Consider the following 16941-nt stretch of genomic DNA (forward strand, 5'->3'; position numbering starts at 1 on the left):
AGGTGGCTTTGGGGACATTGCAGCCATCCCTGTTCAGAAGCTGCATCCTGTGGCCAGAAGGCTGGCTTTGAGTCTTGCCTCCTCCATTTCTGGTTATGTGACCTTAGGAAGGTCTTCTGGCTACTCTTGTGCAGTATCCTCATCTTTAAAACGGCAAGAAAGTTGATAATGACAGCAAACACAGATCTCTCTCAGAAAACTCATGGAAAATTGGAAATAGAAGATCCTGGAATTTCCCCCACAAACTTTGAAGCCCCCTCATATATGCCAGACTTAGTTCATTCTTGCAAGAAAACTGAGAAGTGAATGAATGAGTCCACTTACAAAACACACACACATTCTCAAGGGGGCTTCCATAGTTCATGTGCAAATTCCATTGTCCTTTAGTTCCACTTTTCTGTGAACTTTTGAAGCACCTTGTGTACTTGTATGCTATGTGTATATACATATGTGTGTACCCAGTTCTTAACCATTTGTGCTCGAAGTAGATCGCCAGCTCTTCTTAGTATGTCTTGGGCTGGAAGTACCACTGAAACTTTCTCAGCGTCACAACACACAAGCCTCTTGACAGTTGAGTGGGAATCGAACCCTGGTCTCCCCTACGGAAGGTGAGAATTGGATCCCTGCCCTCTGCAAGTTTCCTAGGGCCCCCTCGGACCAGAGCACTGACAGCAGGCGGGTACAAATATGCCTATGGTTTTTCACTTTTATTCTTACATTTGAATAAAAATCTTATCATGAGCTCACCTCTAATTGAAACCAATGTTGACAGTAGCCTTCCAAAACCCGGCCCCCGGCCACCACCACCACATCCTTCAATGTGGTGGGATGTTCTCTTACTGTTTTGCTATTAAGGAGGTTTCAGTCTGGAAGTGACCAGGACAGCCCAAGAAAAAGCATTGAACGATGAAATGGCTTTTGCTAAATGCAGAAGCGCTTGCGGCTACCAGTGGAAGAAGTTGCACCGATAGACCGAGCAAATAGTTTCTTTGGGATTAAACACTTTGCCAGAAAAACAGACTTAAAAACCTCAGCCTTGCACATATCAGCAATAGGAAAGTTTTGAAATGTCCACGCATTCCTTAGAAGCAACTGGCTTCCTCACTACACACCCATAGCAGGCTGAGATTTTAGCAAGTGAAAGTCTTGGATTTTTGAGCAGTTACTTTTCCAAGTGGGTGATTGTTTTTTTCATTTTTGAAATTCAGATTTTTCTAGGTAGCGCAAGAGAAAAGGCGGGAAAGAAGCATTCTTGGTAATTAGCAATCAGATTTACTGTTATTATGTGCAGGTGAAATCCAGCATGCCTAAAAATATTCAAACCACCTAATAAAAGTCTAGATGTTGCCTGTTAATCTTGGCACGCGGTTGGAAAAAGCCCTGCTACTCCAGATGTCTAGTATTGGACAGCATGTCAACAGCCATTCATGTCCTTCCCGGGAGACAATGCCGTTTTGGAAATTCACGATTGTAGTTTATTGTGCATGGCCGAGGATGACCTTAGGACTCAAGTTTCCTTCCCACCTCCTTTCTCCTTCCTTCCTTCCTTCACTCCCCCCGCCCCTTTCTTTATTCCTTTTATCTTAAAAGTAGGAGAAAACATAGGAAAATGTTGGGTTTCTTGCGAATTTCTTGATTACAAACGAACACTGGCTGGTGTAATAGAATTCGGTGGTCCAGACTTAGAACTCAGATGTGCTATGTAAATATTTACCGTGGTTCCACTGTCAGAGATTCTGGAGAACATTTGTGGAGGTCAGTAGGGCAAGGGAAAGCTTATGCTGTGCTGAAATGCCTGACGGGCCTTTCTGCTGCAAGTTAACAAAGGCCAATAAGCTTATTTGTGTTATTTTTTATTTTTTCCAGCTGAAAAGAGCAAATATCTTGTATTGTGGCCTTTTACTTTCTTATTGTTCATTCAAAAGCAGCCTAATCTCAAACTAGAGTTTTTAAAAAGCTGCTTAAAAAATCTCCCCCCTTTGTGTGGAAAGCCTTTTCTGAGATATTCCTGAGGAGGTCTGCTTCCAGGCTTTCTGCTCGCCCTCTTTCTGCTGGTTTCCTCTGGGCTCTTCTCTGCTATTTGAACTGTGTTTTGTCTTCGCTGCTGCAAAGAGAAGCCGCCCATTACAAGTCAAGCTCTGAAGTGCTTGAACTTAATTCCTTGAGTCCAGTCCACAAATTGGCTCTGGTTACTGTACCAGGCTGACCTCCAGCCCAGGGGGAGGGAGACTTGGCAGAAATCTGAGAATTCCTCGAGCAGCAACTCCCTTTTTTGGATTTATGGAGTCTTTAGGTGGATTGCTTTGTGCTAAGCACATTCCTCGGGAGAGGCCTGGGGCTGGGCTGAGGCAAGGAGTTTGCACCACAACTGTGTTGGTGGTGGAGTGGTGTGCAGTGCGCTCCAGCCAGCCCGTTGCTGTAAGCCATCCACTGTCAGGACTCTACAAGCTCACAAAATGACCACATTTCTAATGTTCATGTTTGGCAGTTTGCTGCCGGCTTGCTGTGTTGTTCTCTTTGAAAGACTTTACTATTGTTCGTAAAAGCAAATTTTAAACAATTCAGTAGCCAAACAAGTGCAATGGACTGTTGTGCAACAGAGTGACTGTGAGAGAAAGCGCTTTGTGCCCGCGATTAGTTTCACACGTAAACACTTGCATTTTGCTGCCAGCTAGGAGATTTGCTTTTCCTTTCTCTGCCTCGTTGCAGTCTAGAAATAAAATTCCACAGCTGTCACATTCCCCCTGGCTTCACAAGGCTCTGAAGGAACAGAAAGGGACCATGCTCAGCGCCCCCAGCACTTGTTTCATACCCCCCCACCACACACACGCACAGTGTAAGGAATTCGAAAGGCTTGTGCCTGCCCGACAGGTAATGATGGGCAGTCCCATAACCTGCTGCAGCACAGTAACACACCGTGGCTATCTGCTCTGCGAATGCCCCTGGGCTGGCTGGATCTGTGAGCTCTCCACATCTTCCTTTTGGGGGCCCCGAGGCTCTCTTCACCCCCATTTCTATGCACCAAGAACACAGGGCAGTCACAGTGAGCTCCCATGCATGGCAGGCGGTGCGAAGGGCTGAGGAGCAGGCGGCGTTTCCCTCTGTTGGACATAGGGTCTCCACGCGGAGGGGACAATGGATGCTCCGAACAGCAATGGCAAAGACTTGTCTTGCCACGCAAACTCTAGTAAGAGTGTCGGCAAATGATGTAATACGGTAAAGCCACAAAGGCCACCCCTTCCTTTCCAGCAGGCGGCACTTATGGCTGTGTGGTTCAGTGGAGGCTGAGGTACAGAAATGAAGGCTCTATGGAACAGGTGCGCATGCTGCTTTCTTTAATTACCAGTGGTTTCCACCACCATCTTCTGTCTCTTTCTCTCTCTGTGTGTGTGTATGTGTTTAATTCAGGACAATTCATGTCTCATATCATCTCCAAATCAGAGTATTTGCCAACTTGGACATTAACTAACATTTCGATCCTGCCTTCCCGCGTGTGGAGATGAGGTGCATGAACTGAGTGACGCAATGTTCGTGGTCCATCTCTTTGCCTCCCAGTTGCAGTGCATTTGCCTCACCGTGTGCTTCATCTCTAAGCAGCATTCACAGGGTTAGGCTGATCTCTAAGACTGGGTCGCTAGAGACACCTGCTCAGGGCATCATCTTCTGGCACCATCGAAGCTTTGATGTAATTCTGTTGGGAGAAAACGATCCTGGGAACTCATTTATGGTTTCACTTTACATTCTGCTCTCTCACATGACCCACTGACAGCACCTGGGAGCAGCTTCGCTTTTAAGGAAGGCTCTTAACTAGTGCCACGGCAAAGAGCTTTCGCAGGTTGGAACTGCATGTATATGCACATACATTCTCCTTGCACTGCAGGGCTAGGCTTCATAACCTACTGGCCAATTAGGTGGAATAGAACATGCACACATTGTTCAGTTGGCATAGATATTGTGAGAGATACCCATTTGCAGCTCAAAGAGAATTAATTATGCAGGTTGAGCACCTGCTGCCTTCCTCTGCTTCTCCGTTTGCAGAGGGTGGGCACCCAATTTGGGTAAGTCAAGAAAGGGCCAAGGGAATCCATTCTTTAAGCACTTCAGACCCCCTCAAGATGAGAAAGGGTAATCTTATAGTTGTGGGCATTGACAACTGAACCACGCAATCATATCGGTTTGCATCAGTGTGGTCTGACCAAGGCTTCATGACGGATTTCTGTGAAGGGACGCTAACCAATCACGGAAGCAGTATACAGGTATGTGGATGTGGTGTACTTTGCCTCTGAATAAACATAAGCCCTTGCCATTAAGGATCCGCCTCAGAGAGTAGTCTCCTCAATGAAATATTGGCAAAGATAGGAAAGAAACAAATGAAGAACGCAAATTTAGAAACAAATAAAAGCGATGTAATCCAAGTTTGGTATGCAATATAGTAGAAGTGAGGGGAGAAAGTCAAGGGACTTTTAGCTTGTTTCTCATGTGAACCACACTACTGGAAGTTAAAGGGCAAGTTTTGAAATGGAAGCTTAAAGGAGGTCAATCATTTGTGACTGTTCATTTAGTTCGAATATTTTAGGACCTTAGTGGACGCGTCTCTGATTTTCCCCTTTTTCTTCTTAATTTAGAACACTAGTTGCCAGCCATTTATAATAGTTTCATTCCAAGTAATAAGCATAAGGCAAGCTAACTAATTACCTTATAGACTGAAAATACCTTATAGATAGGTACATGGTCCAGAGACTACAACAGGTCTCCAGATGTATATGTCACATTGAGGACTAAGGTGCACCTGAGCCAAGGTGTGGCATTTTCAGTTGCCTTGCAGGCATGTGACCGCCGTGCAATAAATAAGGAAAACTGAATAAAGCATGCATTTGAATTATGATCTTAGCAAAGAATATTGAAAGTACCATGGACTGCCAGAAGAGCAAACCGGTCTTTGAAGAAGTCCAGCCAGAATGCCAGAAGGAAGGCGAGACCTCGTCTCAGCTGCTGGGGACATTTTATCAGGAGAGAACAGTCCCTGGAAAAGGGTATCAAGGAGATGAAGTGGTGCAGGAATGGGCCCAAACATAGCAATTGTGAAGCTGACACGGGAGTCACGGTTCATTCTGCTGTACACAGAGTGGCTGTAATTTGGAACCAACTCATAGCACCTAACGGAGACATTATTGTTATTCACAAACCAATACACTTGTTTTAATTTACTTAAAACTTACTTAAAAAACAATTTTTATGAATTTATCTCCTCTACTGTCCCTCACTCCCAAGGTGTTAGCTCCTAGTAGATAAGAACTATGTTTCTCCTTTTGCCATTCCTAGAACTTAGCATTATGTCCAGCACATAGCAAGTGTCTCATGAAGCCTCAGTAAATGAATGCCTGGGCATTGGCATGAAATCTGAGATTGAAGAGTGGCACTGGGACGCTGACTGTGGGCGGTAGAACCTGGGAGTCGATTCAAGCTTCCAAGGTGTGATGAGGCAGAGATTTCAAACTGATTTCTTGAGCTGATTCATCAGTAACACACGGAAGAGACCAGCAAGATGGCAATTTATTTGACAAAGATGTTTCAGAACCTTAAAAGTTCCAATCGTGTACCTTGAACAAGCTCACTGTAGACAAAAGGCAATGGCTTTTGACAGAAGGGGGAGTGGTTGTTCCTTGCGACTACTCTTTCTCCATGTCCAGTTCTGGTACAGAAATCAGGTGCAGGTGAGACACTTGAAGACCACCAAAGGTCAGGTCTCAGTCATTTGAACACAAGGATAATGGTCTATAGATCTTTCCATTTAAGCCCTTCCCTTTAGAGCAGTTTCCCAAAGTGGATGATACTGCCCCCTGGGGGTGTGCTGGAAGGATCTAGGGGGTCTACTAAAACAGATGCTTTGTTCTAGTTTATGGGATACGGTACAAAAATTTTATTTTTAATTTAAATTTTAATTGTTGGATGGGAGGGCACTGAGTACATCCCCCCTCCCCCTGAAATTGAGACAGTAAGCTAAAGTAAGTTGGATACTCTCTGTTTTAGAGTATCCAAACACCACAATTGCAAGGGAGAATACGGCTGTAATGTTGATAGCATTTATTTCCAATAATCCACATCCTTTTTTCAAACCCAACTACACTGAAATTAAAGGGAAGTTTACCCGCCTCAGGTACTACGTCCAGGGAAATGCCAGTTCTTAGAGACTAGCCGAGCGGGTTTCAAGAATGTAACTGAGACTCTTCGCCACTGCCTTTTTTGGCTTCAGATTGTGACTCTGAAGGAGACAGGGTCAGAATGACTTTTTTTTTTTTTTTATAAAGTAGACAATGACTACTTTATGATTCAAACGCTAAAAAATGCCTAGTTAGAAATGCCCTTGGTCAATTTGCGGCTAAGTTTATATGTTTCAACAGAACAGAGTTGAGGCAGGAGAAAGAGTTTCCTTCTTTGTGGGTTTTTCAACCTGATACTCATGTCCTTGACTTCCTTGGCCAAAAAAAAAAAAAAAAATCATTGATTTTTGTTCTGAACCAACAGAAAGTTCTTGGAAAAGCAAATTGTTAGCATAATGAGTGTAGTAATTTCTGAGAGGCAAGTTATTTCCCCTGCAAATTAAACTTGGGTGGCTTTAGTGTTGATTTTTTGAACCCAGAAGTTTAGTGCAAAACATTATCATTTTGTTCAAAGGAAATAAGCCCAGAAAAGCAAAGGAACACAGAAATGGTGATATTTACTTTCATTGTTTCTGTGTGTCCATCAAAGCAGCCCTGTGGCACGGCGGCTTCACTGTTGGACTGCTGACAGGTCAGTAGTTCAAACCCACCAGTTCTCCACAGGAGAAAGATAAAGGAATCTGCTTTTGTAAAGATTTATAACCTTGAAAATCCTAGAGAGCAGACCTACCACGTTCTCCTCTGTAGGGCTGCTATGAATTACACTTGATGGCAGTGGATTTTTACGTGGATTTTTGTCCTGTGTGGCTTCCTGGTGGCATAGTGGTTCTGGGTTGGGCTGCTAACTTCAAGGTCAGCAGTTGGAAACTCAGCTATGCTTCAGCAGAAAGATGGGAGTTTGACCTCCTGTAGGGTAGGACAGTCTCAGAAACCCCCAGGGGCAGTTCTACCCGAATAGACCTGAGGGCAGTGGGTTTGGCTTTTCGGTTTTGGTGGTTCCCACAGACTTTCTCACCAATATTATTATGTTTAAACAGGTTTTCAAAATTAATCGAGATGTAAATTTTCTATAGCTATTCATGACTATATAAAGTGTATTTACAATTGATCCCAAATCAACTTCTAAAGTTGGGAGTCTTCTAAAGTTATGCTAAAACTAGGGTCTTTGTCCCCCTCCAGCACTCCTGTCTTTAACTTTTGAATTGGGTGAAGGTTTCCAGAGCAGACTGGCTTCCATTCAACAATTCATGCACACTTTGTTTCTTGTCATAGATTGCAATCCCCACAAAGTAACCTAATCTATCGCACGTCTTCCCTATGTTTCCTTTTTCAAATCCTCCTTACAAATACTTCTAAACTTGGTCCTTGAGTAAAAGCTGCCCATTAGTCTCAAATAGATGATCAATCTAAGGGGTACATCGTTCCCTGGTGTGATCGTTATCCTTAGACTGAGCATTCATCCATGGGGATTATTAAAGGTCACATTCTTGGGGGCTACATTAGACTATCTGAGAAGTAAGCCTAGCCTTTTTTATGAATTTTAGTTTTCTTCAACATTTTTTCTCCCACTTAATCCAGAACTTTTCAGAACAGTTGGTCTTACTAGCTTGGCAGTTGGGGCTTTGTTTTAAGCTTTGAAAACCCCGTGTGTATTTTAGATGGTAATTTTGTTTTCTTTGGCCCTTCTTCGCTAACGGGAATGTCCCAAAGCAGGCAAATGGTGGAGTTCTCACAGAGAGAGCTGGACTGAAGAGGGAAAGATGTGGGAGAGAAAGGTGGGTACAGTAAGGGGAAACACAGGACCAAGAAGGGCCGATGCAGCCCAGAAATAGACAGTAGTTCCAATTCTTACAGGGTGAGGACTCAAGGATGGGCGGTGCCAGGGGAATGATGTCATTTTGATGGAGAGCTGCTTGATGATTCATGTCCTGCATGCCAAAAGGGGCAGCAGTGTAAAGAACTGAAATTTAAATTGGAAGTCTAGTTTATGTTCCAGTCAAACCCTACACTGTCTGTGTGATTTGGGGCAAGTCACCTGACTCTCTTTCTTTTGAGTTTGAATGTTTTCAATTGTGCAATGAGACTAAACCCACCACATAGTGTGCTGTGATAAATGAGGTAATGTATGCAAAATTGTTATCGCTGTTACTATGGTGTGAGTCCATGCTGACTCACACAAGCCCCAAGTGACAGAGTTGATCTCAGGGTTTCCAAGACTAACTCTTAAAAGGAGTCAAAAGCCCATCATTCTCCCACAGAGCAGCTGGTGGTTTTGAACTGCTGACCTTGAGGTTAGAAGCTCAACTCATAACCACTCACCAGAGCTCCTAGATTACTGTTGTCTGTTTTTTCAACCTAAATCTTCTTCTTCAGACCCCTTGACCAAATGGAATGATTACAGTAGAAGAAAACAGTGCAGCTACCCTACTGATCAGGCTACCTTATCTAGTATTTTTTAAAACTACCTACGTCTGTTTGCTCACCAGAAAAATTTATGTCTTTTTCTCTATTTTTTAATGCATTTTCCTTTTTGTTCTTGAGAATATACAAAGCACACAGACACCCATTAAATGGGTTTGACCATTCTCAGCCTCCTTTTATGAATTGTTCTTTCACTATTACCCTAAACTCACTGTCCCCTGAGCTTTTGGTTTGCTGTTGTCAGTTTGATCTCCTACCGAGGTGTGCGTCTTAATTATTTATTAAATGTAAATTCTTATTCACAGAATTTGGAGAACAGAGCTGGAAGGGATTTTCTCTAATGGCCCCCCGTCCCTTGAAGCAGGACTGTGTCAAATGTGAATTCGCCCTGACAGATGGTTGTTAGATTCTATTTCTCAATTTCTTAAAGAAGATGTTACAGTTTTCCCCATTAAATCGCTTCAAGAAGTTAGCCATTCCTGTGCCAAGGTCTTCCTTATAGATGACCTCCATCCGTGTTGGGATTTCAGTCCTCCCTCCCTCCCACTCCATCACTCCTTTCTTTGCTGGAGAGGGAGAGCAGCTGGCCAGCCACGTTCTTCAGATCAGAACCCTGTGTATATTTAAAGGAGAACTATTCACTTCCCCTCTCTCCCCCCACCCCTCCAACTTCTTCAGCTAGCCTGCTCTGAATCACTCATGGCCATGCTACCCTGCTGTCTGCGTCCCACCTGATGTTAGTAGAATGGCTTTTAGGCAGCTTGGGTGCACTGGGATGTTGGTTGTATATGGACTCTAGGAAGTCAGGGCGCTGTTTCCTTTCCTCATGCTTTGTACATTATCTTAGACTTATGATAAATTAGCAGAACAATCCCAAATGACCATTGATGGGTGAGTGAGACTTATCTAAATAATAGAGAGTTTTGCATGGGTATTTATTAAGGGGCGCAAATGGTTTGAGCTCCTTAGTGGACTAACAGGTCGGCAGCTCGAACTCACCCTGCAGCATCTGGGAAGAAAGGTCTATTGATTTGCTTCCACAAATATGACGGCTGAGAAAACTGGGACAATTCTAACATGGGGCTGCTATGAACAAGAATTGACTCAAGGCCAATGTGATTTTGCTTAGAAAGTTAGACCTTCCCAGTGCCTTTGTTCGCTGGGCCAGACATGCCATTAAGCTGCCACCTTCCCTGCTAAAGATAACAGTGATTGCTGTCTCTGCTCCCTTGGTCTTAGGCCTGGAAGACAGCTAAAACTCGAGTGCAGTGCACGTTCTGAAGCATGCTAACAGTCTGAAAGAGTTAATGGACTTCCTTAGCACCCTGCATTGTAAGCAGGAAATAAGTGACTGAACATTGAGAAGAACTGGGCTCATTAAGCTGAACTCATGAGATTTCATAGTTGGTCTCATTTTTAATCTGAACATATGTGCTTTTATGTCGCTATAGGTTTATTACCCAGATCTGTTTGGCTGGATCATGCAAGAAACATTTCCAAACAAGGAAATGGTGGGAAGGCTACACAAGGTAAGATCCTTAGTTCCATTTTGTTAGCACATTTCAAATGAGAGAAAACAGGCTTTTAAATATCAGAGGTATATCTTTGTTATTTCAAGATCCATTATACTCTAAGCCATTGGTTCTCAACCTTCATAATGCCATGACCCTTTCCTCATGTTGTAGTGACCCCCAACCACAAGATTATTTTCACTGCTACTTTGTAACTGTAAGTTTGCTGCTGTCATGAATCGGGTGACCCCCGTCGAGAATCGCTGCTCTAAGCAAGCGCACTGCTGTCGAGTCCGTTCCGAGACGCAGCAGCTCCCTCGGGGCTCCTCAGACTCAAGTCTTCACAGGAGTACACAGCTGCTGGGTTTGAGTCGCTCACCTGGATGTTAGCAGCTGAAGACCCAAGTCCAAATGTCACAGGGCCATGGTCTAATGATGCAGTAATCTCATCATTGATGACCTTCAACATAACAGGTACTTGAGAACATCATATCCTAAAGTCTCGTGATGCTTAAAGTTCACAGTACCTTCATTTCTTGACAGATTGAAAGCATACTTTCTCCGAAGAATTGTGGAATTATTTTATTAAGTCTACATTTTATCAATTTCAAATTTTCTCTATTCCTGATGATTAAACTAAAGGAATTTCTGAAAGTTTACGATGAAGACACTTTTATGTTCAAACCCATCGGCTGCTCTACGGCAGAAAGATGAAGCTGTCTTGTCCCCACAAAGATCGACAGCATCAGGCACACTACATAAGGTCACTATGGTTGGAATCAACTCGTTGGCAGTAGGTTTAGAATAATGTCTGAATGTCTAATAAGATGACTTATGAAACATAACAGTTCCTAAAACTTGCTAAATTTTTTCACCTAATATTTTGGCTTAAAAAAAATCTATAAACACACTTTTATTATTCAGAAATTTTGAGTGCTATTACCTTTAAAAACTGTGCAATTTCTATTTGGGGGTTTAGTCCCATTTCTGGAAAAAAAACACCTAGTTTTTACTATAGATACTTTTGGGCTTTGTCTGCTAGTTGTTGTTGTTAAGTACCATCGATTTGGTTCCAATACATAGCGACCTAGGCCCCTACACCAGAACAAAAGACTGTCCAGTGCCATCGTCACAATTGTTCTTATGTTTGAGCCTCTGGGTACAGTCTTTGATGTTTGTTTCGGTTGCTCACTCACTGTCAAAATGTGAGTAAAATTTTCAGCATATTATATATGTGTCCCTTTTCTAGCAGTTTGCTTCTGGAAACGCTTCTCTTGGTAAAATCGTAAAAAATATAACCTGGATTGAAAGCACATTATTGAGTCAGTGAGAGAGTAATCTACTAATAGTCATCAGCAGGGAGGACCATTCAACCTGCTGAGATCAACAGGAATGGCAGGCAGGAGAACCAGTTTGTGGGACATACTAGACATATATGCCCTTCCTGCTTCACCCAGCCAAGAGCATCCAAGTGCCATGGTCTGGTTGAACGAAAAGAAGAAAAAATTGCCCTCTATTCCGTCTGACCCATGACTACCCATATGAGAAAGTAGAACTGCTCCATAGGGTTTTCTCAGCTGTAATTATTAAGGGAAAAAAATTTGAGAAGAGTACCAGGCCTTTTTCCCCACAGTGCCACTGGGTAGCTTTAAATTGCCAACACTTAGGTGAGTAGACAGGCACAAACCATTTTGCTCCACCCGGAGCCTTCAGTCTAATAAACCTACCAGCCCTCTTCAATTGCATCAATTCCAGCTCATAGAGACCGTCTTTACAGAGCAGAGAGCCTCATCTTTCTCCCATGGAATAGCTGGTAGGTTTGAACTGCCAACCTAGCAGTTAGCAACTCAAAGCCTAATCCACTACACCACTAGGACTCCTTCCTCAGTCTGATAAGGCAAGAGCCATTATGGACTAGATGCTGGAGGAAAATATGACTGCTTTTGCCTGGATTCTTTTAAGTCTGACTTCTGGAGAAAGAAGACACTTTTGTGTCGCTTCTTCTGAATACCTATTCCCCTTGCTGCGGAAGCCGAAAGGTCCTAATACAGGCCTTTGCCCTTTATGTGGGTGTCACCCATACAGAAAACAAATTAAGTGTAGGATGGGCAGGGACTTTGGTTGGTTTCTGTTTTACTTCATGTACCCTCAAAATCTAACGGTGCTCAAGCCATAGTAGGCAGTAGCACATGAATAATAAATGGGCACATGCATGCAGGTTTGGGGCTTTGAAAGAGTGGAGGGAAAAAGCAAAACCAGGCAAGGCGTACCTGAAATATTCTCCTTCCCGGATGCTTGTTTGTTGTTGTCAGGAAGGACCAGTACTGGCTGCCACGGAGTCAACCCTGACTCTGTGTGTCAGGGTATAGCTGTGGGCCACAGGGTTGGTTTATTTTTAAGACTTTTATTGTCACATAATCTAAATATATAATTCGATAGTTCAGTCATATCAAGAAGAGTTGTACTCATCACCACAATCAAATTTTAGAACATTGCCTTCTTTCTGGTCCTCAGTGTTAGGAGCTCCCCTTCCTCCCTAGTCTCCTCTGCCACACCCCCCAAGAAACTCTTAATCTAGTCACTCTCTCTCTAGATTTACCTATCCTGGATTTCATACACAGAAAACCATGCAAACCACCCACCCCTCCAAAAAACCAAAAAACCTAACAACAATAACAGAATAAAACAGAAAAACCCTAATCGAAAAGAAATAAAAAATATTAACTATGAAAACAAATTTTAAATGGATCCAAAGGGGAAGTCAGATGATAAGGTGTTACATTTTCACCCAACTCTATCTGTGATAATCCACTTTCCAGTGCACGCTGCATGAAAAAGCTATTCACATCCCTGGGCCATGGCCAAAGGGGATTCACTGGAAGCTTAATCCATATGTAGTTCTCCTACACTTTTGTTTTTAACTAAATCAATTTTTTTAAATGGGTCAAAAGGAAGATCAAAGGATAAGAAATTACATTTTAACATGGTAATGTATCTGCACTAATGATATCTGCAGATAATGATATCTGCACTAACCCACTGTACAGTGTACATATGTTCCATATGCACACCCATAGGGTTTCCCATGGCTGATTCCTTGGGAATAAATGGCAAGCCTCTTCCCACAATACCGCTGGACGGACTAGACCTCTAGCCTTTTGGTTAGCCACCGAGCATGTTGACCACCGGCACACATATGGACGCCCCGCAACAGACACTGTAAATTACGCAACTCCCACCCAGCTCTTCCTGTCATTGTGTAGCACATTTGTTTCATAGAGGTAAGAGATTAGTGAGAATGAGATTCATCTGTAGAGAGACGAATGTTCCGTTCTGAACAAAAGACTACATTTTTAAGACCAGCCAGGGCTGGTATACGTCCGAATCAACTCAATGACAGTGAATTACAAATTGTAAAGGTGTGGTTATTGAGTGAAATCATATTTATTATCTTTTAATTTCTGTTTCTGACCATTGACAGTCTGGCCATTGACCATTAAGTAAAGGTGAAATTAACAGCTATTGAACTCATTTCTTCAAAACCCCAGTGTGCCGTATTTTTGAGCCTTGCTAGCTGTCAGAGGGGAAACCAAAGCATTATTGTAAAACCTGTAGGATCGCAGTGGATTTCTTTTCACAATCTTGGTATTGCATGCCAACATTTCAAGAGTGAAAGCATTTTTACAGCTGCAAGGTACTGCCCAAGATGACACGTTTGGGGATTTACCTAAATCATTTAGCGTGCTTATAGGTATCTGTACGCCTGCGATGAACTTTTTAGCTTGCATATTTCTGCTTTGGACTCACTGTATTTAATGATATTAGACTCCCTCTAAATCACTATGATATTGGATCATTGAAGTGCCTAGTCAGTAGATTTTAGATACACCCAAAATATGTTGTATTTTCTCCAAGACTGGGACTTTTAAAATACATATTTAGATACACACTGTATTTAATATGGAAACTTTATCAGCAAATATGACTTCTGGTTCTGACCACAGGGCAGGCAGGACCCACATGGACTGGGTCAGTCACTTATAGATAAGCTATATGTAAGATCTCTGTAAATTGTGATATTTTTAAAAATATGTATTTTACTGTATATTAGAACACGGATTACAACCCCACCAACTACACCATCATTCTTGAAGCCAACTTAAATGCTGCTAAGCAGGCAGCTAAGTGTACAACAGCTAATGGACACGTTGGCAGTTTGCTCCGTGAGGGAAAGATCTGGCAGTCTGCTTCCATAAAGATTTCCAGCCTTGGATACCCTAAAGGGCAGTTCCGTGCTGGTGTGTGGTTGCTATGAGTTATAATAGACTCAATAGCAATAGATTTCATCTTGGTTTTTTGTTTGTTTTTTGGGGGGTGGGGTGTGTGTGCAGTGGTGGAGGGAGGCCTAGCGTTCTCATCGAGCTCTCTTAGGGAAAAAAAGACCAAAACATCTACTCGCAGCACTCGGCGCATCTGATGTCAGCCCTCATCTGATAATAGAAACCATGGTCAACATCCCAACTCTGGAGAATGCTGCTTTACACAGGGCTGGGCACACCACCAGGAGCTCTTCATTCTAATAAAGCAAAGGAGGCTAGTTTCTAGTTACCTCCTCTCCCGACAGACCTCGTGTTTGCACTCAGATGGACTGTGTTTAAGCATGTCAACTCTGCTTGTCAAAACACTAAGAATTCAAGGGTGAAAATAGGAGGGAGAAGGAAAGTTAGATAGAAAACAAATCGGAAGCCTACTAACTTTGTCTCTTTCTTGTGTACGTTTGTCCATGTGTGGTCCCGCCTACTTTTCAGGGCAGACTTCCTATCCCAAAGGAAGTGAATCGCAAGAAAGGTGAAGAGACTGCAGCTGCCTCCCTGACGCCACGTGGCAGTGATGAGCTCCTCCCTGCAAGCATCCGTTACCTCTACTCTTTTTAATCGTGACACCTCCATTTGTATTACATATGGTGTATGGGTATTGATGAGATCATGGTATCATATATGGGATTTTTTTCTGTGTAAATCATCAAGTATACGAAGAAACTATGGGACTCTGAGCCTTGCTTTAGAGAATTTACAGTGGACAAATAGGTATCATCAAACCAGTTTTTAATCTTTCTGACTCAAGTGAAAACACTCAGAATTTCACACTGTGAATCCACGTTTACAACCCCCTACAGGTGGGCCTTCAGGCCTGGTTCGATACAACAATGTCTTCCACAACTCAAACTCCTACTGCTCTCTCATAACTGGTTCACTCCCTGCCTTTCCCTCCCACAGCTCCCCCGACTGCTTCAGGCAGAGGCTAAGAGTCCCCCTATTTTTTTTTTCATTTAGATGTAACAAGCGTAGTAGTTTATGTTCATCAATTGTCTGTATAGCTCTATATTTTATCCATGTACTCTTTTGATGTATAGAAGTAGTTTGAAACTCATTGTTTCCTTGTGGTAAGTGACTGAGATGCTGCCACAGGACCTGAGACACTGATGAATGGTGCTATTTTGGACTTTCAACATGCTCCTTGGCGAGGTAGCTCTGATGGAGTTATATTTTATTTCCATGTTCTAAGAGGGTGTTGGTACTTTGTTTCCCTGAATGTTGTTCTCTAGACTGGATTGACTCGTTTTCCTTGTGTCTTCAGCGTGGCTTTCTTCGTCAGTGTAGCAGGCTGAGTAAATGCTATCGGAGAGTGCACGGAGACCACCTCTCCAGGGTTGGCCTCACACACGTGCAATCGCTGTAGCGGGAGCAATCACAAAACTGTAATTTATTTACCCAAATCTCCTTCTTTCTGTAGCCTCGCCTACCTAACCCAGAGAAGGAAAAGCAATAATTTTACAGGCATTGTTAGGCATCTTTTGGGTTCGTTTTGTCTGAAAGGATATTTGAAAAAGGGGCAAACTCTTTGACAAACAATCACCGGGGGGAGGGGGCAGAAAAGCCAAAAAACCAAATCTGGATTCTTCTTAAGACTATGAAAAGTATACCATCCCCCAAAATTAAGCTGTAAAAATAACTTTATTATTATTATTTTTTAAAGCAGAGGACTCTTTAGGCATTTGTGATAAGCAAGGTATAGCATTTACATTTTTGTCCTTGCTCCCAATGAAATGGGTAAAATCAAATCAAATCTGAAAACACCATCAACTCATGGAATGTTGTTGTGTTAGCCAGTCTGAAAGCCCACCTTAATTTTTATATAACTGTCTTTTAGCTCTTCCTTTGACAGGGCAGGCCTTGTTCTGAACTGTCTGCTTCTGACTATTCAACCCCGATGATGCATGCACTGCCCTCCTCGTTCTCTCCTCCTCCTCCATCGACCTGAGTTTCTTGTGCATCTCCCCCCCACCTCTTTGTTAGAATAGGTCTATCAGCTGTGTAAATAGAGCAAGAAAACAGTATTTGCATCTGTGGCATTTATGTAGAACTGCAGTTGTGTACTGCTGAAAATGCAGGCTTTTGTAACAATGTGATCTTTACTGATGCACTCACAACAAGTACCCAATGTATTTTAGCTATTTTAATAGCATTTGTTCAATAAATATGCAAGCTGTAAGGTAACGCTCTCCATCTTGGCTCATTTATTGAAGAGGTTGACTGTTGAATGTCTTCACGGGTTCTCGCTAATTCATTTTCCCCCAGAGCCCCACAGGTGAGGCCCGTCCAGCCAGGGGAAACCCAGAAGGATCAGCCCGGCTGTTCATGCATTTTCTCCTCTGAGGGTTGTGTAAGGTTACAGGTTAGACTATGACTCATTGAGAGGACAGCTGCACGGCTGCATCGGAACAAAGAGGAGCGGTACACCAAGGCCTTCACTTTTTCTCCATTTCAAGGCAAGCCCATCTCAGAACA

At 42.9% G+C, this 16941-nt stretch overlaps 1 protein-coding gene across 4 annotated transcripts in view; it reads left to right on the forward strand.

Moving 5' to 3' along the window:
- The window catches only part of LOC101657718 (neuronal regeneration related protein), a 28879-nt gene extending 12229 nt beyond the window's left edge, over positions 1-16650 (forward strand). For 2 of the 4 annotated variants that reach the window (XM_004706585.3, XM_045285022.1), the window contains exons 3-4: positions 10034-10111; positions 14902-16650. In XM_004706585.3, coding sequence (XP_004706642.1) covers positions 10034-10111; positions 14902-15027 — 204 coding nt within the window. In that variant the 3' untranslated portion in view covers positions 15028-16650. Of the gene's footprint in view, positions 1-3249; positions 3318-7686; positions 7937-10033; positions 10112-14901 lie in introns of those variants that run through there. The other 2 variants (XM_045285021.1, XM_045285020.1) reach the window with 2 other exon arrangements.
- The last annotated feature ends 291 nt before the right edge of the window (positions 16651-16941 follow it).

Source organism: Echinops telfairi, unplaced genomic scaffold (genome assembly GCF_000313985.2).
Source record: "Echinops telfairi isolate 266 unplaced genomic scaffold, ASM31398v2 ScPeMD7_7469;HRSCAF=8507_1, whole genome shotgun sequence".
NCBI classification, from domain to species: domain Eukaryota; kingdom Metazoa; phylum Chordata; class Mammalia; order Afrosoricida; family Tenrecidae; genus Echinops; species Echinops telfairi.